At 59.4% G+C, this 24,317-nt stretch overlaps 1 protein-coding gene and 1 long non-coding RNA gene across 2 annotated transcripts in view; one reads left to right on the top strand and one right to left on the bottom strand.

Annotated features, from left to right (window-relative positions):
* PRR12 (proline rich 12) overlaps positions 1-21,105 on the bottom strand; it is a 30,063-nt gene extending 8,958 nt beyond the window's left edge. Inside the window, 12 exon segments of the mRNA XM_053969452.1 lie at positions 966-1,082; positions 3,126-3,471; positions 3,805-3,907; positions 4,587-4,715; positions 5,070-5,198; positions 5,627-6,137; positions 9,210-9,966; positions 9,968-10,461; positions 10,464-12,556; positions 13,503-13,664; positions 17,020-17,132; positions 20,968-21,105. Of these exon segments, the coding sequence (XP_053825427.1) occupies positions 966-1,082; positions 3,126-3,471; positions 3,805-3,907; positions 4,587-4,715; positions 5,070-5,198; positions 5,627-6,137; positions 9,210-9,966; positions 9,968-10,461; positions 10,464-12,556; positions 13,503-13,664; positions 17,020-17,132; positions 20,968-21,053 (5,040 nt within the window). The 5' untranslated portion in view covers positions 21,054-21,105.
* An 835-nt stretch (positions 21,106-21,940) lies between these two features.
* LOC128802906 (uncharacterized) lies at positions 21,941-22,555 on the top strand. Its single transcript, XR_008435601.1, has 3 exons — positions 21,941-22,129; positions 22,251-22,349; positions 22,430-22,555. It is a non-coding gene; the product is annotated as an uncharacterized LOC128802906 (long non-coding RNA).
* The last annotated feature ends 1,762 nt before the right edge of the window (positions 22,556-24,317 follow it).

Raw genomic sequence — 24,317 nt, 5'->3', positions numbered from 1 at the left:
CCCCAAAATACCCCAAATCCAGCCCAAAATCCCCCCAAAAATCCACCCCAAAATCCCCCCCAAAATACCCCATAATACACAAAATCTCAAAAAATCCACCCCAAATCCCCAAAAATCTACTCCAAAATACCCCAAGTCCACCCCAAAACTCCACCCCAAAATCCACCCCAAAATCCCCCCAAAATCCAGCCTAGAATACCCCAAATCTACTCAAAAATCCCCAAAAATCCACTCCAAAATCCCCCAAAAATCCCCAAAAATCCACTCCAAAATCCCCCAAAAATACACCCCAAAATCCTCCCAAAATCCAGCCCAGAATACCCCAAATCCACCCCAAAATCCCCAAAAATCCACTCCAAAATTCCCCCAAAACCACCCCAGGGACCCCAAAATTCCCAATTTCTGGGGCAGATTCAACATTTCGGGGTGGGATCTCAGATTTTGGGGTTTTGGGGAGGGGTCTCCCAGCTCCCACAAATTCAGGGGTGTCCCCACAGTTTTTGAGGGTTTTTTTTGGGGTCTCTCCAGTTTTTGGTGTGCCTCAAAATTCAAGGAAAAGTCCCAAATCCCCCCTTTTTAGGGAAATCTTGCTTTTTCTAGGAGAAAATCTCACATTTTAGGGTCACACCCCGGGTTTGGGGTGGGGTTTTTCACCTCAGAGTTGTCCCCACAGGTTTGGGGTTTTTTTTTGGGGTCTCCCCCGGTATTTTTTAGGGTCCCTAAACTGCTTTTTGGGGTCTCTCCAGTTTTTAGGGTGCCCCAAAATTTGGGAAGATGTCCCAAATCCCCCATTTTTAGGGAAATCTGGGTGGTTTTTGGGGGAAAAATCTCACATTTTAGGGGCACACCCCAGGTTTGGGGTGGGGTTTTTCAGCTCAGGGTTATCCCCACGGGTTTGGGTTTTTTTTTGGGGGTGTCCCCGGTATTTTTGGGGTGCCCCGGGTGTTTTTGGGGTGCCCACTCACGTTGCTGGTGGCGCAGAACTGGCGCTGCCCGTCCTTGATTTCGGGGGTGAATTTCTGCAGCAGCGCCTTCTGCACCCTCCAGATGGGCGGCGGCTCCCGGCCCGTCTGCAGCGCCAGCTGGGGAGATTGGGGGGGTCAGCACCCCAAATTCACCCCAAATCCATCCCAAATCCACCCCAAATCCACCCAATTCATCCAGAGCCACAGGAACCCCCAAAACCCACAAGAAATCCCAAAAATGGCCCAAAAAGGGGCTCAGGTTTGTCTGCAGCGCCAGCTGGGGAGATTGGGGGGGTCAGCACCCCCAAATTCACCCCAAATCCACCCTAAATCCATCCCAAATCCACCCCAAATCCATCCCAAATTCACCCCAAATCCACCCCAAATCCATCCCCAATCCACCCCAAATCCACCCCATTCATCCAGAGCCACAGGAACTCCAAAAACCCACAAGAAATCCCAAAAATGGCCCAAAAAAGGGGCTCGGGTTTGTCTGCAGCGCCAGCTGGGGAGATTGGGGGGTCAGCACCCCAAATCCACCCCAAATCCACCCCAAATCCATCCCAAATCCATCCCAAATTCACCCCAAATCCACCCCAAATCCATCCCAAATCCATCCCAAATCCACCCCAAATCCACCCCATTCATCCAGAGCCACAGGAACCCCAAAAACCCACAAGAAATCCCAAAAATGGCCCAAAAAGGGGCTCAGGTTTGTCTGCAGCGCCAGCTGGGGAGATTGGGGGGTCAGCACCCCAAAACCCACCCCAAATCCACCCCAAATCCATCCCAAATTCATCCCAAATCCATCCCAAATTCCCCAGACCCATCCAAACCCATCCAAAGCTAAAGAAATCCCCAAAATCCCCCAAAAAGGGGCTCAGGTCTGTCTGCAGCGCCAGCTGGGGAGATCTGGGGGGTCAGCACCCCAAAACCCACCCCAAATCCATCCCAAATCCATCCCAAATCCAACAGATTCATCCAGAGCCACAGGAATGCCAAAAAACCCCAAAAATCCCCCAAAAGGGGGCTCGGGTCCGTCTGCAGAACCGGCTGGGGAGATTTGGGGAGGTCAGCACCTGAAACTCGTCCCTCTCCCAGTCTGTCCCAGTGCTCCCAGTGACTCCCAGTCCCATCCCAGTCCCTCCCAGTGCTCCCAGTCCCACCTTGAGCGCGGGGATGTCCTCCACGCGCACCACGAACTCGTCCCTCTCCCTGAAGATGCCCTCTCCCAGTCTGTCCCAGTGACTCCCAGTCCATCCCAGTCCCTCCCAGTCTGTCCCAGTCCCATCCCAGTCCCGTCCCAGTGCTCCCAGTCCCACCTTGAGCACAGGAATATCCTCCACGCGCACCACGAACTCGTCCCTCTCCCTGAAGATGCCCTCCCCCAGTCCGTCCCAGTGACTCCCAGTGACTCCCAGTGACTCCCAGTCCATCCCAGTCCCTCCCAGTCCATCCCAGTCCCACCTTGAGCGCGGGGATGTCCTCCACGCGCACCACGAACTCGTCCCTCTCCCTGAAGATGCCCTCTCCCAGTCCCTCCCAGTGACTCCCAGTCCATCCCAGTCCCTCCCAGTCCATCCTAGTCCCATCCCAGTCCCTCCCAGTGCTCCCAGTCCCACCTTGAGCGCGGGGATGTCCTCCACGCGCACCACGAACTCATCCCTCTCCCTGAAGATGCCCTCGCCCAGTCCGTCCCAGTGACTCCCAGTCCATCCCAGTCCCATCCCAGTGACTCCCAGTCCCTCCCAGTCCCTCCCAGTCCCACCTTGAGCACGGGGATGTCCTCCACGCGCACCACGAACTCGTCCCTCTCCCTGAAGATGCCCTCTCCCAGTCCGTCCCAGTGACTCCCAGTGACTCCCAGTCCCATCCCAGTCCCTCCCAGTCCATCCCAGTGACTCCCAGTCCCTCCCAGTGACTCCCAGTGACTCCCAGTCCCTCCCAGTCCCATCCCAGTCCCTCCCAGTCCCTCCCAGTCCATCCCAGTCCCACCTTGAGCGCGGGGATGTCCTCCACGCGCACCACGAACTCGTCCCTCTCCCTGAAGATGCCCTCTCCCAGTCTGTCCCAGTGACTCCCAGTCCGTCCCAGTGACTCCCAGTCCCTCCCAGTCCATCCCAGTCCCATCCCAGTCCCTCCCAGTGCTCCCAGTCCCACCTTGAGCGCGGGGATGTCCTCCACGCGCACCACGAACTCGTCCCTCTCCCTGAAGATGCCCTCTCCGCCGCTCTCCTCCTCGTCGCTCGTGTCCCCGCACACGGCGGCCGTGCCCTGTTTCTGGGCCAGGTGCAGCGGCCGCTCCGGCGGCTCCGGCGCCTCCGGGGACCCCCCCGGGGGGCTCGGGACCCCCCCGGGCCCGGCCCCGCCCCCCGGCCCCGCCCCGGCCCCGCCCCCGCCCGGCGGAGACAGCGGGGGGGCCGCGGGGGGGGGAGGGGAGGGCTGGGGGGGCTCCGGGGGGGCGGGGGGGAGGGGGCGGGGGGGGATCCTCCGGCGGGGGGGGCGGCTGTGGGGGGGAAAAGAGGGTTAGACAGGTCCTGGAAGGGGCATGGGAAGGTCCTGGAAGGGTCCTGGGACCCCAGCAGGTCCTGGCAGGGCCCTATGAATCAGTGGAAGGTCCTGGAAGGTCACCATGAACCCCTGGAAGGTCCCTATGAATCAGTGGAAGGTCCTGGAAGGTCACCATGAACCCCCGGCAGGTCCTGGCAGGTCCCTATGAACCCCTGGCAGGTCCCTATGAATCAATGGAAGGTCCTGGAAGGCCACCATGAACCCCTGGCAGGTCCTTCTGAACCCCTGGAAGGTCCCTATGAATCAATGGAAGGTCCTGGAAGGTCACCATGAACCCCTGGCAGGTCCTGGCAGGTCCCTATGAACCCCTGGAAGGTCCCTATGAATCAGTGGAAGGTCCTGGAAGGTCACCATGACCTCCTGGAAGGTCCCTATGAATCAATGGAAGGTCCTGGAAGGTCACCATGAACCCCCTGGCAGGTCCTGGCAGGTCCCTATGGACCCCTGGAAGGTCCCTATGAACCCTTGACAGGTCCTGGCAGGTCCCTATGAACCCCTGGATGCTCTCTATGGGTCCTGGAAGCTCTCTATGAAGCCCTGGCAGGTCCTGGCAGCTCTGTATGAACCCTGGAAGCTCTCTATGGGTCCTGGCAGCTCTCTATGAACCCCTGGCAGGTCCTGGCAGCTCTGTATGAACCCTGGAAGCTCTCTATGGGTCCTGGCAGCTCTGTATGAACCCCTGGATGCTCTCTATGGGTCCTGGCAGCTCTGTATGAACCCCTGGATGCTCTCTATGGGTCCTGGCAGCTCTGTATGAACCCCTGGATGCTCTCTATGGGTCCTAGAAGCTCTGTATGAAGCCCTGGATGCTCTCTATGGGTCCTGGCAGCTCTCTGTGAAGCCCTGCAGGTCCTGGCAGCTCTCTGTGAACCCCTGGAAGCTCTCTTTGGGTCCTGGCAGCTCTGTATGAACCCCTGGATGCTCTCTATGGGTCCTGGAAGGTCTCTATGAACCCCTGCAGGTCCTGGCAGCTCTGTAAGAACCCCTAGAGGCTGTTTATGGGTCCTGGCAGCTCTCTATGAACCCCTGGCAGGTCCTGGCAGCTCTCACCGTGCGCCTCGGGGGGCTCCCTGCGCTCGGGGGGCTCGTCCAGCGCCGAGATGGCCGAGCTGATGCTCTTCTGCAGGTCCTGGCAGCTCCCTAGGAACCCCTGGAAGCTCTCTATGGGTCCTGGCAGCTCTGTAAGAACCCCTGGCAGCTCTGTATGAATCCCTGGATGCTCTCTATGGGTCCTGGAAGCTCTGTAAGAACCCCTGGATGCTCTCTATGGGTCCTGGCAGCTCTGTAAGAACCCCTGGAAGCTCTCTATGGGTCCTGGCAGCTCTCTGTGAGGCCCTGCAGGTCCTGGCAGCTCTCTGTGAACCCCTGGATGCTCTCTATGGGTCCTGGCAGCTCTCTATGAACCCCTGGCAGGTCCTGGCAGCTCTCTGTGAACCCCTGGCAGGTCCTGGCAGCTCTCTGTGAACCCCTGGATGCTCTCTATGGGTCCTGGCAGCTCTCTGTGAAGCCCTGGCAGGTCCTGGCAGCTCTCACCGTGCGCCTCGGGGGGCTCCCTGCGCTCGGGGGGCTCGTCCAGCGCCGAGATGGCCGAGCTGATGCTCTTCTGCAGGTCCTGGCAGCTCCCTAGGAACCCCTGGAAGCTCTCCATGGGTCCTGGCAGCTCTGTATGAACCCCTGGCAGCTCTCTGTGAACCCCTGGATGCTCTCTATGGGTCCTGGCAGGTCCCTATGAACCCCTGGATGCTCTCTATGGGTCCTGGAAGGTCTTTATGAACCCCTGGCAGGTCCTGGCAGCTCTGTATGAACCCCTGGCAGGTCCTGGCAGCTCTCTATGAACCCCTGGCAGGTCCTGGCAGCTCTGTATGAACCCCTGGCAGGTCCTGGCAGCTCTCTATGAACCCCTGGCAGGTCCTGGAAGCTCTCTATGAAGCCCTGGCAGGTCCTGGCAGCTCTCTGTGAACCCCTGGATGCTCTCTATGGGTCCTGGCAGCTCTCTATGAACCCCTGGCAGGTCCTGGCAGCTCTCTCTGAAGCCCTGGCAGGTCCTGGCAGCTCTCTGTGAAGCCCTGGCAGGTCCTGGCAGCTCTCACCGTGCGCCTCGGGGGGCTCCCTGCGCTCGGGGGGCTCGTCCAGCGCCGAGATGGCCGAGCTGATGCTCTTCTGCAGGTCCTGGTTCTTGCTGACCGAGTCCTCCTCGTCGCTGGAGAACGAGGGCAGCGTCTCCAGGTTCCTCTTGAGCTCCTCGTCCAGGCGCTTGCAGGGCGAAGGACACGCCATGACCAGCCCCTCGCCCTCGCCGCCCTCCAGGGGCCCGCCCAGCACGCCGGGCCCGAAGCCCTGCGCCGCGCCCGCCTTGGGGGGCTTGCAGGGGCTGCCGGGCGGCGGCTGCCGCTTGCCCGACTTGAGGAAGTCCAGGAAGGAGGCCATGAAGCCCGACTTGACCTCGGGCTGCTTCTCCTCGGCCTCACGCAGCCGCTGCTTGGCGCGGCTCTGCGACGGCGACGGCTCGGCCGGCGCCTCCGGGAACGGCGCCGGCGCGCCGGCAACGGCGCCGGCAACGGGCACGGGAGAGGGCTCCGGCTTGGACACGGCCAGCTTGATCTGCGGGGAAAGGGAACTGGGTTATACTGGTTTGTACTGGGAGACATTGATCCATCCATGGACACGGCCAGCTTGATCTGTGGGGAAAAGGGAACTGGGTTATACTGGTTTGTACTGGGAGACATTGATCCATCCATGGACACGGCCAGCTTGATCTGCAGGGGGGAAAAGGGTACTGGGTTATACTGGTTTGTACTGGGAGACATTGATCCCCAATGGACACGGCCAGCTTGATCTGTGGGGAAAAGGGAACTGGGTTATACTGGTTTGTACTGGGAGACATTGATCCATCCATGGACACGGCCAGTTTGATCTGCAGGGGGGAAAAGGGTACTGGGTTATACTGGTTTGTACTGGGAGACATTGGACACGGCCAGCTTGATCTGCGGGGAAAGGGGAACTGGGTTATACTGGTTTGTACTGGGAGACATTGGACACGGCCAGCTTGATCTGCGGGGAAAGGGAACTGGGTTATACTGGTTTGTACTGGGAGACATTGGACACGGCCAGCTTGATCTATGGGGAAAAGGGAACTGGGTTATACTGGTTTGTACTGGGAGACATTGATCCATCCATGGACACGGCCAGTTTGATCTGCAGGGGGGAAAAGGGTACTGGGTTATACTGGTTTGTACTGGGATATCCTGACCCATCCATGGACACGGCCAGCTTGATCTGCGGGGAAAAGGGGACTGGGTTATACTGGTTTGTACTGGGAGACATTGATCCCCAATGGACACGGCCAGTTTGATCTGCGGGGAAAGGGGACTGGGTTATACTGGTTTGTACTGGGAGACATTGATCCATCCATGGACACGGCCAGCTTGATCTGCAGGGAAAAGGGTACTGGGTTATACTGGTTTGTACTGGGAGACATTGGACACGGCCAGCTTGATCTGCGGGGAAAGGGAACTGGGTTATACTGGTTTGTACTGGGAGACATTGGACACGGCCAGCTTGATCTATGGGGAAAAGGGAACTGGGTTATACTGGTTTGTACTGGGAGACATTGATCCATCCATGGACACGGCCAGTTTGATCTGCAGGGGGGAAAAGGGTACTGGGTTATACTGGTTTGTACTGGGATATCCTGACCCATCCATGGACACGGCCAGCTTGATCTGCGGGGAAAAGGGGACTGGGTTATACTGGTTTGTACTGGGAGACATTGATCCCCAATGGACACGGCCAGTTTGATCTGCGGGGAAAGGGGACTGGGTTATACTGGTTTGTACTGGGAGACATTGATCCATCCATGGACACGGCCAGCTTGATCTGCAGGGAAAAGGGTACTGGGTTATACTGGTTTGTACTGGGAGACATTGGACACGGCCAGTTTGATCTGCGGGGAAAAGGGCACTGGGTTATACTGGTTTGTACTGGGAGACATTGGACACCCAGCTTGATCTGCGGGGAAAAGGGTACTGGGTTATACTGGTTTGTACTGGGAGACATTGGACACGGCCAGCTTGATCTGCGGGGAAAGGGAACTGGGTTATACTGGTTTGTACTGGGAGACATTGGACACGGCCAGCTTGATCTATGGGGAAAAGGGAACTGGGTTATACTGGTTTGTACTGGGAGACATTGATCCATCCATGGACACGGCCAGCTTGATCTGCGGGGAAAAGGGAACTGGGTTATACTGGTTTGGACTGGGAGACATTGGACACCCAGCTTGATCTGCGGGGAAAGGGGACTGGGTTATACTGGTTTGTACTGGGAGACATTGATCCATCCATGGACACGGCCAGTTTGATCTGCGGGGAAAAGGGAACTGGGTTATACTGGTTTGTACTGGGAGACATTGGACACCCAGTTTGATCTGCGGGGAAAAGGGAACTGGGTTATACTGGTTTGTACTGGGAGACGTTGGACACGGCCAGCTTGATCTGCGGGGGGAAAGGGAACTGGGTTATACTGGTTTGTACTGGGAGACATTGGACACCCAGCTTGATCTGCGGGGAAAAGGGGACTGGGTTATACTGGTTTGTACTGGGAGACATTGGACACGGCCAGCTTGATCTGCGGGGGGGAAAAGGGTACTGGGTTATACTGGTTTGTACTGGGAGACATTGGACACGGCCAGCTTGATCTGCGGGGGGGAAAAGGGTACTGGGTTATACTGGTTTGTACTGGGATACCCTGACCCATCCATGGATACGGCCAGTTTGATTGGGGAGGGGGGATGGACCCCAATTTTGGGTCATTTTGTGACCATTCCCAGCACACCAAACCCCCAAAAACCCCAATTTTGGGACCATCCCAAGCACACCAAACCCCCTAAACCCCCCCAAAACCCCAATTTGGGTCATTTTGGGCTCATATGGAACACACCACACCCTCAAACCCCAATTTGGGGTCATTTTGTGACCATTCCCGAGCACACCACACCCCCCAAACCCCAATTTGGGGTCATTTTGGGACCATTCCCAGCACACCAAACCCCCCAAACCCCCAATTTTGGGTCATTTTGGGCTCATATGGAACACACCACACCCTCAAACCCCAATTTGGGGTCATTTTGTGACCATTCCCAGCACACCAAACCCCCCAAAACCCCAATTTGGGGTCATTTTGGGCTCATATGGAACACACCACACCCTCAGACCCCAATTTGGGGTCATTTTGTGACCATTCCCGAGCACACCAAAGCCCCCCAAAACCCCAATTTGGGGTCATTTTGGGACCATTCCCAGCACACCAAACCCCCCCAAAACCCCAATTTGGGGTCATTTCAGGAGCATTCTGAGCACACCAAACCCCCCAAAACCCCTATTTTGGGTCATTTTGGGATCATACGGAACACACCACACCCTCAAACCCCAGTTTGGGGTCATTTTGGGACCATTCCCAGCACACCAAACCCCCCCAAAACCCCAATTTGGGGTCATTTCAGGAGCATTCTGAGCACACCAAACCCCGCAAAACCCCAATTGGGGTCATTTTGGGCTCATATGGAACACACCACACCCTCAAACCCCAATTTGGGGTCATTTTGTGACCATTCCCAGCACACCAAACCCCCCAAAACCCCAATTTTGGGGTCCTTTCAGGAGCACACCCCCTCACCTTGAGCGGCCGCAGCGGCTCCATCCCCTCTCCGTCCTCGGCGCCCTTCTTGCCCCGGCCCCTGCCCCGGCCCCGCGGCCTCTTGGCGCCCTCGGGGAAGCCGGGCGGCTCCAGGGGCCGGATCCTGGGCCTGCCCCGGGGCCGGGGGGGCCCTTCCCGCTTGGGCTTGGTGGGCTTGCGGCCGCGCTTCTTGGGAGCGGGGTGCGCGCCGGGGTGCGGGCAGAAGTCGATGTCGCCCATGGGGGTGAGGGGCGGCCGGCGGCAGCTGGAGATGAGGTCGGGCAGCAGGTCCGGGAGGCGCCGCGAGTTCAGGCGGATGTCGGCGGGCACGTCGGCCTTATCCTCGTCGTCCTCGAACTCGTACTCCTGCGCGTAGGTTTTTTTGGGGGGTGGGAAGGGGTCCCGCTTGCGCAGCAGGTGGAAGGAGGAAGTTTTCAGCAGCTTTTTGGGTTTGGAGGAGCAGAATAAAGGGGTGCTGAGAGGCGGAGGAGGGGGTTTGGGACCCCCGTCGCCGGTGCTCTGGATTAAGCCCAGCGGTTCCGCGTTCACCGTGGAGGGCAACTCGTGCTTGGGGGGCTCCAGCCCCAGCTGGGGGGGGTCCCCAGCGGCCCCCCCGTCCTGCGGGCAGAACGAGGGGTAGCTCTGCCCCATGTCGTAGGGAGGAGGCGCTTTCATCCCCTCGGGCCGCGCCTCCAGCCCGGCGGCGTTGGCGCTGCCTTCCTCCTCCTCCTCCTCGCTGGGCTTGGGGAAATCCTCGGGCGGGGGGGCCGAACATGTCCTCCATGCCGGGGAAGAAGCCGCGGTCCTCGTCCTGCAGCAGAGCGTCCGGGAAGCAGATGGAGGTGAGGGGCACGAAACGCCCCTTGCCCCCCGCGGGGCTCCCCCCTTCCGAAAACTGGTCCTTGGCTTCGGGGGGCACGGGCGGGACCCCCCCCTCGGGGTCCAGCAGGTGCCCGGGTGGTCCCTGCACCCCCGCGCTCTGCCCCAGGTGCGGTTCCAAGCCCAAGGGGGGCTCCAAGAAGTCCTGGATTTCCTGGGGAGGGGGGCAGCACCTCCATGGAGTCGGGGGGCAGCGGCGGCGGGGCCTGGGGGTCCAGCCCTTGCGAGCGCACCTGGTGCAGGTGAGCTTCCAGCAGCAGCTGTGGGGAGGGGGCGGCCGGAGGGGCCGGGGCGGCCGAGGGGGCGGCGGGGGGCGGCGGAGGGGGCGGCGGCGGGGGGCGGCATCCGCTGCTGCTCCAGCAGGTGAACGTCCAGCGGGGGCCTCGCCTTGGGCCGGGCGTGCAGCTGGCTCTGGGTGTGGGTGAGCACCGAGGGCAGCAGCGACCCCCCCAGCTCCGGGGAGGGGTCCAGCAGGAGGTTGTGGGGCTCCAGCGGGGGCCCCTCGCCCACCAGCCGCCCGTGCTCGGGCGTTTTGGGCAGGTACGAGTGCGGCGGCGGCGGCTGGCCCAGCTCCTTGCCGCCGGACAGGTGCTCGGGCGGCTTCTTCAGCTCGTACGTGTCCAGCGTGGGCGGCGGCTGGTGGCCGTAGTGGACCACCGAGGTGGCCGCCACCTCGCCGCCCCCTCCTCCTCCGCTGGCCCCCCGGAATTCTTTGCCTCTCTCCGGCTTCTTCTTCTCCTTGAGCAGCGCCAGCTCCAGCGGCGCCTCCAGGTTGGAGTTGGGCCGGATGACGCTCTGCAGCTGGTAGCGCTCCTCCTTGCCCAGCGCCCCCCCGTAGCCCCCCAGAGTTTTGGGGCGCTCCTCGCAGCCCCCCAGCCCCTCTCGGGGCGGGCTGGGCGCCTGCAGCAGGTGCTGGATCAGGAAATCCTCGTCCTCGCTGCGCTCCGCCGCCAGCAGCTCCGCCTCGCCTTTGGCCCCCTTGCCGAAATTCGGGGGTGCCCCCGGCGGGGCGGGGGGCGGCTGCCGCTCCAGCCCCCCGCCCGGAGCGGCCCCGTAGCCCTGCGGGGCCATGAAGGACGGGGAGAGCACCGAGCCCAGGTACTTCTGCGACTGGCCCGGCGACGCGCCGCTCTGCGGCCGGGCGGCCGGCGGCGACTGCAGCGGGCGGATGATGGGCGACGGGCTGGACCCGCCCAGGCCGGCGTAGGGCAGCGGCGGCCCGGGCATGGCGGGCGAGTGGCCGGTGCTGTAGGTCAGCGAGGGGCTGGCGGTGGGCAAGCCCTGCGAGGGGGCCGGCGGCCCGTAGCCCCCCGCTTGCCCCCCCTCGGGCTGGACGCCGTAGGGCAACGCCTGCAGCTGCTCGGGCGAGTAGGTGCCCGCGCCGCTGACGCAGGGCTGGAGCCCCCCCTGCCCGCCGGCTTGCCCCCCGCCCTGGTAGCCGCCGGCTTTGCCGCCCATGTCCCCCCCCTGCCCTCCGCTGAACCCCCCCGCGGGCTGCGCCGCCCCCGCCAGGCTTTGGGGCGCCCCGGGCGCGTTGTAGCCGGGGGCTCCCCCCATGGCCAGCAGGCTCTGGGGGGGCTGGCCCGGCGAGTAGGCCGGCGACTGGCTAGCGATGACGGAGCTGGGCTTGGGCGTGCTGGGCGTGTAGCTGCTCTGGCACTTGGGCGTGTTGGTGGAGCGCGGCGGCTGCCGCGATGCCGAGTAGCTCTTGGACTTGCCGCCGTTGCCGCCACCCGCGCCGCCGTTGCCCGCCGCGCCGCCGGCGCCGCCGGAGTAGCCCGGCGACTGGATGATGGGCCGGTAGCCCGGCTCGGGGCGCGGCGCCGCGGGCGCGGCCTTGGGGGGCTGCTGCGAGCCCTCGGAGCTGGCGGGCGACTGCTCGCCCAGCGGGCTGCAGGACAGCGGGGCGCGGTGAGCGGGCACCTGCTGGTAGGAGCCGCCGCAGCTCAGGTAGTGCTGCAAGCCCGGCGCCGGCGGCAGCTGCGGCTGCGCCGCGCCGGGCCGCTGGTAGTGCTTGATGACGCTGTCCTGCCGCGATATGGCGCGGTCGCCGCCGCCCGCCGCGTTGGCGCCGCCGAAAACGGGCGCGTTGTAGAGCTGAGGGGGCTGCTCGGCGGCGGCCAGCAGGTTGAACTGGGACGAAGCGGGAGCGGGCCGGTACGGAGGGGTCTGGGCGGGCAGCGCCGAGCCCAGCACGGCCGAGCCCAGGCGGTCGAAGCCCAGCGAGGAGGGCACGGCGGGCTGCGTGGGTTTGATGTGCAGCAGCGGGTCGTGGGGGGACAGCAGCCCGTTGGAGCCGGGGCTGAAGGCGGCCTCGGGGAGGCTCAGCGGGGATCCCACCGGGAAGCTGCGGCCGCCGAAGGACGCCGGGTGCTGGTAGGGGCCGAGCGCCGACGAGGACGGGAAGGTGCCCGAGCCGGGAAGGGCTCCCGAGATGAAGAGCTCGGCCGGAGCTGGAGTGTGCATGGCTGCAGGGGGGGGGAACGTCGGGGTGAGGGCGTGGGAGAGAGGGGAAGGGCACTGGGGGCACCCTGCGACATGTGGGGACCCCGGGAGGGTAGGAGGAGACACCCCCAGGGGGAGTGGGGACACCCAGGTACACCTGGGGACCCCATTTGGGGAGTGGGGGACACCCCCAGGGGGAGTGGGGACACCCAGGTACACCTGGGGACCCCATTTGGGGAGGGGGGGACACCCCCAGGGGGAGTGGGGACACCCAGGTACACCTGGGGACCCCATTTGGGGAGGGGGGGACACCCAGGTACACCTGGGGACCCCATTTGGGGAGGAGGGAACACCCCCAGGGGGAGCGGGGACACCCAGGTACACCTGGGGACCCCATTTGGGGAGGGGGGGACACCCCCAGGGGGAGTGGGGACACCCAGATACATCTGGGGACCCCATTTGGGGAGGGGGGGACACCCAGGTACACCTGGGGACCCCATTTGGGGAGGGGGGGACACCCCTGGGGTGAGTAGGGGACACCCAAGTGCAAGTGGAAACCCTATTTGGGGAGGGGGGGGACAGCCCAGGGGTGAGAAGGGGACACCCAGGTACACCTGGGGACCCTATTTGGGGAGGGGGGAACACCCAGGCACAAGTGGGGACCACATTGGGGTAAATGGGGACCCCTGGGGTAAGTTGGGACCCCTAAAGTGCAGAACAAACCCCCCACAGGACAAAATTAGGACCCCCCCCCTCCCCCAGGAGAAAATAAAATAAAATAAAAACCCTCCCCAAAATCGAAGCAACATAAAGATTCCCCCCAAAATAAAGCCCCCAGGCCCACCAGTCTGCCCAGAGGGGGTGCAGAACTGGGACCCCCCTCCCCATAAAAGCCCCCAGACCCACCAGTCTGCCAGGAGAGCATGCAGAACTGGGACCCCCCCTCCCCATAAAAGCCCCCAGACCCACCAGTCTGCCAGGAGGGCGTGCGGAACTGGGACAGGAGGGACGAGGCCGAGGGTCCGGGCTGGGGTCCCCGCGACTCCAGCGCCGAGATCAGGTTCATGACGGAGGCGTCGGGGGCCGCGCCCCCCGCGTGGTGCAGCCCCGTCTCGAAGAGCCCCGACAGCCCTGGGGACATGGGGACAGCTTGGGGACAGCTCGGGGGTGCCCTGGGGACAGCTCGGGGACACCTCGGGGATGTGGGGACACTGCGGCCGTGACCCCCACAAGGACAGGGAGGGAACTGAGCGGACAGTTTGGGGTGACCTCGAGTGGTGCAGCCCTGGGGACACCTTGGGGACACCTCGGGGATGTGGGGACACCGTGGCTGTGACCCCCACAAGGACAGGGAAGGAACTGAAGGGACAGTTTGGGGTGACCCTGAGTGATGCAGCCCTGGGGACATGGGGACAGCTTGGGGACAGCTCGGGGGTGCCCTGGGGACACCTTGGGGACACCTCGGGGACACCTTGGGGACACCATGGGGACACCGCGGCCATGACACAGGGTTGGGGTGACAAATGTGGGAGGTTTTGGGGTGAGGGGACGGCAAATGGGATGTGACAAAAACGAGGGGAAAGGAAGGAAAAATGGCGTGAAATGTGAGGGGACAAAGGGGGGAAATGTGAGGGGAAAAAGCGGAGAAATATGAGGGAAAAAGGGGGGAAATGTGAGTGGAGAAATATGAGGGGAAAAGGGGGGAAATGTGAGGGGAAAAAGGGGGGAAATGTGAGGGGAGAAATATGAGGGAAAAAGGGGGCAAATGTGAGGGGGAAAAGGGGGGAAATATGAGGGGGGAAAGGGGGCAAATGTGAGGAAAAAAGGGGGAAATGTGAGGGGAAAAGGGCGGAAATGTGAGGGGAAAATGGGGGGGAAATGTGAGGGAAAAATGGGTGGGAAATGACACAAGAAAGCAACAGGAAATACAAAGAGAATAAGTGGTGGGAAAAGTTAGGGGAAAAAAGCTGAGAAACATAAATGGAAAAGGAAAGTGTAAAACTTCAGCGGACAAAATGGCAACAAACGCAAGAAAGGAAATAGCCAGAAACCTGAAAGCAAAAAGGGTGTGAAATGTGAGGGGGAAAAAGCAGGAAATGATAGGAAAAAAGCAGGAAACGTGAGTGAGGAAAAAAGGGTACGAGGGAAAAATTGGTGGGAAATGCGAGGGAAGAAAATGTGGGGAATGTGAGGGGGAAAAAGAGTGGGAAATGTGAGGGGAGAAAAAGGGCAGGAAATGTGAGAGGGAAAACTGGGAAACATGAGGGAAAAAAGGGCAGGAAATGAGACAACAAAGTGGCCGGAAATGTAACAAGAAAAACTGGTGACAAATGTTACAGGAAAAAAAAGATGAAAAATGTGAGAAAAAGAAAGGTGTAAAACTTTAGCGGAAAAAATGGCAGCAAATGCAAAAAAGGAAATAGCCAGAAACCTGAGAGGGGAAAACGGTGAAAATGTGAGGGGGAAAAAGGGCATGAGGGAAGAATTAGTGGGAAAAGTGAGGGAAAAAACGGTGGTAAATTTGAGGGAAAAAAGAGTAGAAAATGCGAGGAGGAAAACGAGCCCAAAATGTGAGGAGAGAAAAAAGGCGGGAAACGTGAGGGGAGAAAAAGTAAGAAACGTTAGAGGCAAAGAGTGGGAAATGTGAGGGGAAAACGGGTGGGAAATTAGACAACAAAGCAGCAAGAAATGCAAAGAAAAAAATCACCAAGAAATGTTAGGAGCAAAGGAAAGAAACGTAAAGGAAAAGAAAGGCGTTAAACTTGAGGAGACAAAATGGCGGCAAACGCAAGAAAGGAAATAGATGGAAAGTTGAAGGGGAAAAAAGGTGGAAAATCTTAGAGGAAAAAAATGCATGAGGGAAGAATTGGTGGGAAATGTGAGCAGAAAAAAGTGAGAAACATGAAAGGAAAAAGAGCAGGAAATGTGAGGGGGAAAAGGGTGGGAATCGTGAGGGGGGGAAAAGAGTGGAAATGTGAGGGGTCAAGATAGCAGAAACATGAGGGGAAGATGGTGGGTAAGATTTGGGGAACAAAGTGAGAAATGCGAGGGGGGAAATGTGAGTGGCAAACATGAGGGGAAAAGGGTGGGAAATGGGGAAAAGTGCTGGAAATGTAAGGGGAAAAAAGGCAGGAAAAAATGGGAAATGGGAGTGAAAATTGGCGGCAAATGTGAGGGGAAAAAGGGCGGGAAACGTGAGGGGAGAAAAGGGCAGGAAATGGAAGGCAAAAAGCACAGTAAATTCGAAAAGGACAGGAAAGGAGAGGAAGAAAAGGTAGGAAAGAGAAGGGGAGAAAAGGGCAGGAAACGTGAGGGGGAAAAGGGTGGGAAACACGAGGGGAGAAAAAGGCAGGAAATGGAAGGCAAAAAGCACAGTAAACTCAAAAAGCACGGGAAATGAGAGAAAGAAAAAGTATCAAAGAGAAGGGGAGAAAAGGGCAGGAAACATGAGGGAAAAAAAGGGCGGGAAACGTGAGGGGAAAAAAGGGCGGGAAACGTGAGGGGAAAAAAGGGCGGGAAACGTGAGGGGAGAAAAGAGCGGGAAACGTGAGGGGAGAAAAGAGCGGGAAACGTGAGGGGACAAATGTCGCAGGGTGACACAGCGCTGGGACATCGAAGTGACAAGGTGACCCAGGGACCTGGGGTTGTGGTGTTGTGCGGTGAGGGTGACACAAGGTGGGTGACAGGGGTGACAGGAGATGACAATAGGAAACGCTAAATAACAGAAACTGACAAAACGTAACAGAAAGTGACTGTAGGTGACAGGGGATAGGAGCTAGCAGAAGGGGACAGGAAGTGACAGGAAATGACAATAAGTGACAAAACTTGGCAGTAGGTGACAGTAGGTGACAAAACATGACAGTACATGATACAGGTAACAGAGTGACAGTAGGTGATGATAGGTGACAGTAGGTGACAGCAGGTGACAGTTGGTGACAGTAAGTGACAATAGGTGACAGCAGGTGACAGTAGGTGACAGTAGGTGATGATAGGTGACAGTAGGTGACAATAGGTGACAGCAGGTGACAATAGGTGACAGCAGGTGACAGTAGGTGACAATAGGTAACAGTAGGCGACAGCAAATAACAATACGTGATGATAGGTGACAGTAGGTGACGATAGGTGCCAGCAGGTGACAATAGGTGACAGCAGGTGACAATAGGTGACAATAGGTGACAATAGGTGACAGTAAGTGACAGCAAATAACAATACGTGATGATAGGTGACAGTAGGTGACGATAGGTGCCAGCAGGTGACAGGAGGTGACAATAGGTGACAGGAGGTGACAGTAGGTGCCAGCAGGTGACAGGTAACAGCAGATGACAGCAGGTGATGGTGACAGTAGGTGACAGTAGGTGCCAGCAGGTGACAGGTAACAGCAGGTGACAGCACGTGATGGTGACAGCAGGTGACAGTAGGTGACAGTAGGTGACAGTAGGTGATGATAGGTGCCAGCAGGTGCCAGCAGGTGCCGCAGGGGCCGTACCTGGCGGGTGGTGGTTGGCCGCATAGCCCTGCAGCGGGTGGGGCGCTCCGTAGGGCTGCCGGTGCAGCAGGTCGGGGTCGGGGTGCGACCCCCGCGAGCCCCCGTACACCAGGCTGGGGACAGGACAGGTGTGTCACACGGGACTGTCACACCCCCACCAAAACAACCCCCCGTACACCGGGCTGGGGACAGGACAGGTGTGTCACACGGGACTGTCACACCCCCACCAAAACAACCCCCTGTACACCGGGCTGGGGACAGGACAGGTGTGTCACACAGGACTGTCACACCCCCCCCGTACACCAGGCTGGGGACAGGACAGGTGTGTCACACGGGACTGTCACACCCCCACCAAAACAACCCATACACCAGGCTGGGGACAGGACAGGTGTGTCACACGGGACTGTCACACCCCCCCGTACACCAGGCTGGGGACAGGACAGGTGTGACTGTCACCGCCCCACAACTCTGTGACACGTGTGAGACAGGTGTGTGACAGGTGTGACACAAGTGGTGTGAGCTGTGCACACCTGTGTGTGACACGTGTGACAGGTGTGAGCCCCACAGGTGTGTGACACGCGTGACACAGGTGTGAGCCCCACAGCTGTGTGACAGGCGTGACACAGGTGTGAGCCCCACAGGTGTGCGACACATGTAACACAGGTGTGAGCCCCACAGGTGTGCGACACATGTAACACAGGTGTGAGCCCCACAGGTGTGTGACATATGTAACACAGGTGTGAGCCCCACAGCTGTGTGACAGGCGTGACACAGGTGTGAGCCCCACAGGTGTGTGACACATGTAACACAGGTGTGAGCCCCACAGCTGTGTGACAGGCGTGACACAGGTGTGAGCCCCACAGGTGAGTGAGAGGTGTGACACAGGTGTGAGCCCCACAGGTGTGTGACACGCGTGACACAGGTGTGAGCCCCACAGGTGTGCGACACATGTAACACAGGTGTGAGCCCCACAGGTGTGCGACACATGTAACACAGGTGTGAGCCCCACAGGTGTGTGACAGGCGTGACACAGGTGTGAGCCCCACAGGTGTGTGACAGGCGTGACACAGGTGTGAGCCCCACAGGTGAGTGAGAGGTGTGACACAGGTGTGAGCCCCACAGGTGTGCGACACATGTAACACAGGTGTGAGCCCCACAGGTGTGCGACATGCAGGTCTGGCACATGTGACACAGGTGTGACACACACTGACACACAGGTGTGACACACCCACACACACAGGTGTGACATGCCCACAGGCGTGTCACGTGTGATACAGGTGTGACATGCCCTGGCACAGCCCGACACAGATGTGAAACACCTACACGTGTGACACGCCCACTCACAGGTGTGCCACACCCGCACACAGGTGTGCCACACCTACAGGTGTGACACACCCACACACAGGTGTGACGCCCACTCACAGGTGTGACACACCCACACAGGTGTGACATGCTACGAGTGTGACACAGGCACACACAGGTGTGACACCCCAAATCCCAGCACACCCCAAACCCCGACGTAACGGGATCGCAGCACCCCAAATCCGAGCACAACCCCAAACCCCTCAGCACCCCAAATCCCTCAGTACTCCTAATTCCTGGTGTAATAGGATCACAGCACCCCAAATCCCAGCACACCCCAAATCCCGGTGTAATGGGATCTCAGCACCCCAAATCCCTCTGTAATGGGGTCCCTACACCCCAAACCCCAGTGTAATGGGATCGCCGCACCCCAAATCCCTCAGCACCCCAAATCCCGATGTAATGGGATCACAGCACCCCAAATCCCAGCACAATCCCAAATCCTGGAGCACCCCAAATCCCTCAGTACTCCTAATTCCTGGTGTAATAGGATCACAGCACCCCAAATCCCAGCACACCTCAAATCCTGGTGTAATGGGATCACAGCACCCCAAATCCCTCTGTAATGGGGTCCCTACACCCCAAGCCCCAGTGTAATGGGATCGCCGCACCCCAAATCCCTCAGCACCCCAAATCCCGATGTAATGGGATCACAGCACCCCAAATCCCAGCACAATCCCAAATCCTGGAGCACCCCAAATCCCTCAGTACCCCTAATTCCTGGTGTAACAGGATCCCAGCACCCCAACACAGACTGAACACCCCAAATCCCAGCACACCCCAAATCCCAGTGTAAATGGATCACAGCACCCCAATTGTCCAGGGAGACCCCAAATCCTGGTGCACCCCAATTCCTGGCGCACCCCAAATCCCTCAGTACCCCTAATTCCTGGTGTAACAGGATCACAGCACCCCAAATCCCAGCACACCCCAAATCCCAGCACACCCCAAATCCTGGCACACCCCAAATCCCGGTGTAACGGGATCCCTGCACCCCAATTCCTGGCACACCCCAAATCCCGCTGTAACGGGATCCCAGCACCCCAAATCCAGCTGTAATGGGATCACAGCATTCCAAATCCTGGTGTAACGGGATCACAGCATTCCAAATCCTGGTGTAACGGGATCACAGCATCCCAACACAGAGTGAACACCCCAAATCCCAACACACCCCAAATCTCAGTGTAACGGGATCCCAGCGCCCCAAATCCCTCTGTAATGGGATCCCAGCACCCCAACACAGACTGAACACCCCAAATCCCAGCACACCCCAAATCCATCTGTAACGGGATCCGTGCACCCCAAATCCCGATGTAACAGGATCACAGCACCCCAAATCCTGGTGTAATGGGAGCCCTCACCCCAAATCCAGCTGTAATGGGATGCCAACACCCCAACACAGACTGAACACCCCAAATCCCAGCACACCCCAAATCCCGGTGTAATGGGATCACAGCACCCCAGTACTCCAGGGCAACCCCAAATCCCTCAGCACCCCAAATCCTGGTGTAATGGGATCACAGCACCCCAAATCACTCTGTAACGGGATCTCTGCACCCCAAATCCCCCCAAACCCCTCTGTAACAGGATCCCAGCACCCCAAATCTCGGTGTAACGGGATCCCAGCACCCCAAATCTCAGTGTAACGGGATCCCTGCACACCCCAAATCTCAGTGTAACGGGATCCCAGCACACCCCAAATCTCAGTGTAACGGGATCCCAGCACCCCAAATCCCGCTGTAACAGGATCACAGCATCCCAACACAGACTGAGCACCCCAAATCCTGGAGCACCCCAAATCCCAACACACCCCAAATCCGGGTGTAACGGGATCACAGCATCCCAACCCAGACTGAACACCCCAAATCCCAGCACACCCCAAATCCCGGTGTATCGGGATCCCTGCACCTTGAACTCCAGCTGTAACAGGATCCCCGCTCCCCACATTCCCCAAAGTCCCGGTGTAACAGGATCCCTGCACCCCAACACAGACCGAACACCCCAAATCCCAGCACACCCCAAGTCCCGGTGGAACGGGACCCGTCACCCCAAATCCCCCCAGATTCCCTCTGTAAGGGGATCCCTGCACCCCAAACTCCGGTGTAATGAGATCCCTGGACCCCAAATCCCGGTCCAACGGGACCCCTCGCCCCAAATCCGGGTGTAACGGGACCCCTCACCCCAAACCCCCACACCCCAAATCCCCCTCAGCCCAAACCCCGGTGTAACGGGACCCCTCACCCCAAATCCCCCTCACCCCAAACCCCGGTGTAACGGGACCCCTCACCCCAAACCCCCCTCAGCCCAAACCCCCCTCACCCCAAACCCCCACACCCCAAACCCCGGTGTAACGGGACCCCTCACCCCAAATCCCCCTCACCCCTAACCCCCCTCACCCCAAACCCCCCTCAGCCCAAACCCCCCTCAGCCCAAACCCCGGTGTAACGGGACCCCTCACCCCAAACCCCGCCGCCCCCCGGCCCCCTCCTCCCCCCATCCCCCCACCGTTCTCTCCCCCCGGTGCCGCCGCCCCCCCCTCCCCCCTCCGGTGCGCGCCCCTTCCCCCCCTCAGAGCCCCCCCCTCACCTGGCCTTGGCCGAGCGCTCGTAGCTCCAGCCGGGCCCGGCGCTCAGCGGGTCCCCGAACCCGGCGGCCGGGTAGTTCCTGTCCATGGGGGCGGCGCCCCCCGGGGCCGGGCGGGGGTCGAGGGCCGGGGGGGCCGGGGGGCGGCCGGGCGGGGGGCGCCTCACGGAGCCGCCATGATGGAGCGGGGCCGCGCGCCGCCGCTTCCTCCCACACTGCACCGCGCGGGGCCCGAGCGGGGCCGCGCGGCGGCGGGAGCGCGGCGGGAGGGGCGGGGCGCGCCTGGGCCAATCGGGGGAGAGGGGCGGGGCCGGCGCGCGGCCGTAAAAGGGAAAAGGGGCGGGGCAAGCGGCGGGGAGAGACAATGTCGGCGGGGAGAAAGGGGCGGGGCCGAGCGCGGCCGTAAATGGACAAAGGGGCGTGGCCACGCAGTGGCGGGAGCGCTGAGGGGGCGGGGCCACGCGGGGATGAAAGGGCGGGGTTAAGCGACTCCATATGGGGGAAAGGGGCGTGGCCAGACGGCGGCGGGATTCCTAGGGGGCGGGGCCAAGCAGTATGTATAGGCGATGAAAGGGCGGGGTCAAGCGCCTCCATATATGGAAAGGGGGCGTGGTCACACCGCGGCGGGCGCGCCGAGGGGGCGGGGCCAAGCTCCATCTATAGGCGATAAAGAGGCGGGGTTAACCACAGCCATACATGGACAAGGGGCGTGGCCAGACGGCGGCGGGATCCCTTGGGGGCGGGGCCAAGTGGCATTTACAGGCTGTAAAGGGGCGGGGTTATGTGCCTCCATATATGGAAAAGAGGTGTGGCCACACAGTGGCGGGAGCCCTTGGGGGCGGGGCCAAACCGCGTCTATAGGCGATAAAAGGGCGGGGAAAGGGGCGGGGCCAGGCATTTTCTATAGGGGAAGGGGCGGGGTTAGGGCGTTGCCCTATATAAGGAAAAGAGGCGGGGCTTTCTCCCTATAGGGGCGGGGCGACGGGGTCAGCACGGAGGGGGCGTGGCTGAGATCTACTGGGCGGAACTGGTTCGTACTGGGGAGCAACTGGGAGCTGAGGAGTAGCGGGGCGGAACCAAAACGCTTGCGCCCACCCGGACCCTTTTTGCCCGGCGCGCTTCCGCTTCTCCACTTCCGCCTTCCGCTGCGGCGCCGGAGCTGGCGGTGAGGGGAGCGCGGGCCGCAAACCCCCAAACCCCCCCAAAAAAAACCCAAAAAATCCCCTAAAAAAAAAAAAAAAAAAAACCCCGGGACCGCTTTAAATTCTGCTCTCCCATCCCTGCAGGACCATCCCGGCGGGGCCGCGGCGCGGCCATGACGCGGCACGGCAAGAACTGCACGGCGGGGGCCGTGTACAGCTACCACGAGCGCAGGAAGGACACAGGTGGCGCCGGGCGCGGGCGGCTCCGGGGGCGGCGGCGACGCGGACGGGACGTGACGCTCGTGTCCCCGTGTCGCCCGCAGCGGCCTCGGGCTACGGCACGCAGCGGGTGCGGGTGGGCCGTGACCGCCATCAAGGATTTCGATTGCTGCTGCCTCTCCCTGCAGCCCTGCCGGGACCCCGTGGTGACGTGAGTGAGCGCTGGGAGTGCTCCCAAAACGGCCCGAAAATGGCCCAAAAAGCAGCTCCTGGATAGCCCCAGAAATACCCAAAAAACAGCCCAAAACTGCCCCGGAATAACCCCAGAAATACCCACAAAATGGCCCAAAAGCAGCCCCGGAATACCCAAATAACAGCCCCAAAAGCGCCCTGAAATACCCACAAAAATACCCGAAAACCAGCCCAACCCAGCCCCGGAATAGCCAAAGAACAGCCCCAAAAGCGCCCTGAAATACCCACAAAAATACCCCAAAACCAGCCCAAACCCAGCCCCAAAATACCCCCAGAAATACCCACAAAATGACCCAAAACCAGGCCTGAAATACCCAAATAACAGCCCCAAAACTGCCCTGAAATACCCACAAAAATACCTTAAAAACAAGCCCAAAACCAGCCCCAGAATACCCCCAGAAATACCACAAAATGGCCCAAAACCAGCCCTGAAATACCCCCAGAAATACCCCAAAAACAGCCCAAAACCTGCCCCAAAATACCCCCAGAAATACCCACAAAATGGCCCAAAAACAAGCCCTGAAATACCGCCAAAATTACCTTAAAAACAGCCCCAAAATAGCCAAATAACAGCCCCAAAACTGCCCCAAAATACCCCCAAAAATACCCAAAAAATGGCTCAAAACCAGCCCTGAAACCCCAAATAACAGCCCCCAAAACTGCCCCAAAATACCACAAAAATACCCAAAAAATGGCTCAAAACCAGCCCTGAAACACCCAAATAACAGCCCCAAAACTGCCCCCCAAAACACCCAAATAACAGCCCAAAACTGCCCCAAAATACCCCAAAACCAGCCCCAAAACTGCCCCGAGATACCCCAAAATTACCTTTAAAAACAACTCAAAAGCCGCCCTGAAATAACTACAGAAATACCCAACAAAATGCCCCAAAACCGCCCCAAAATCCCCCCAAACCACCCCCAAAAATCGCCCCTAAAACCCCCTAAGAATCCCCTAAACCACCCCAAAATTGCCACAAAACCCCAAAAATCACCCCAAACCCAAAAAATCCCCCAAAATTCTCCTAAACACTACCCCAAAATCACCCCCAAAATCCCGCAAAATCACCCAAAATTCTCCTAAACCACCCCAAAACCACCCAAAGCACCCCAAAAATCCCCCAAGAATTCCCCTAGCCCACCCCAAAAACCCCCAAAATTACCCCAAAACCCCCTAAGAAACCACAAAATCACCCCCAAAAATCCCCCAAAATTCCCCTAAAACCACCCCCAAAATCACCCCAAAACCTCACCAAAATGCCTAAAATCCCCCAAAACCTCCTCAAACCCCCCAAAATCCCCTACACCATCCCAAAATCCCCCCAAATCCCTAAAATCCCCCAAAACCCTCCCAAAATCCCCCCAAAATTCCCCTTAAACCATCCCAAAATCCCTAAAATCTCCCAAAACCTCCTCAAAATCCCCCAAAATTCCCCTGAACCATCCTAAAACCCCCCCCAAAACCCACTAAGAAACCCCAAAATTCCCCCAAAATTCCCCTCAAATCCCCCAATATTCCTCTAAACCACCCCAAAATCACCCTCAAACCCACTAAGAAACCCTAAAAATCCCCCAGAATTCCCCCAAAATCCCCCAAAATCCCTCAAAATCACCCAAAATCCCCCCAAAATTCCCTGAACCATCCTAAAATCCCCCCAAACCCATTAAGAAACCCCAAAATTCCCCTCAAATCCCCCAAAATTCCCCTAAACCACCCCAAAATATCACCCCCAAACCCACT

This window comes from Vidua macroura, unplaced genomic scaffold (assembly GCF_024509145.1).
Source record: "Vidua macroura isolate BioBank_ID:100142 unplaced genomic scaffold, ASM2450914v1 whyUn_scaffold_209, whole genome shotgun sequence".
Lineage (NCBI taxonomy): Eukaryota > Metazoa > Chordata > Aves > Passeriformes > Viduidae > Vidua > Vidua macroura.
Note: the sequence above shows the minus strand (reverse complement) of the source record. Positions and strands in the feature narration are given on the sequence as shown.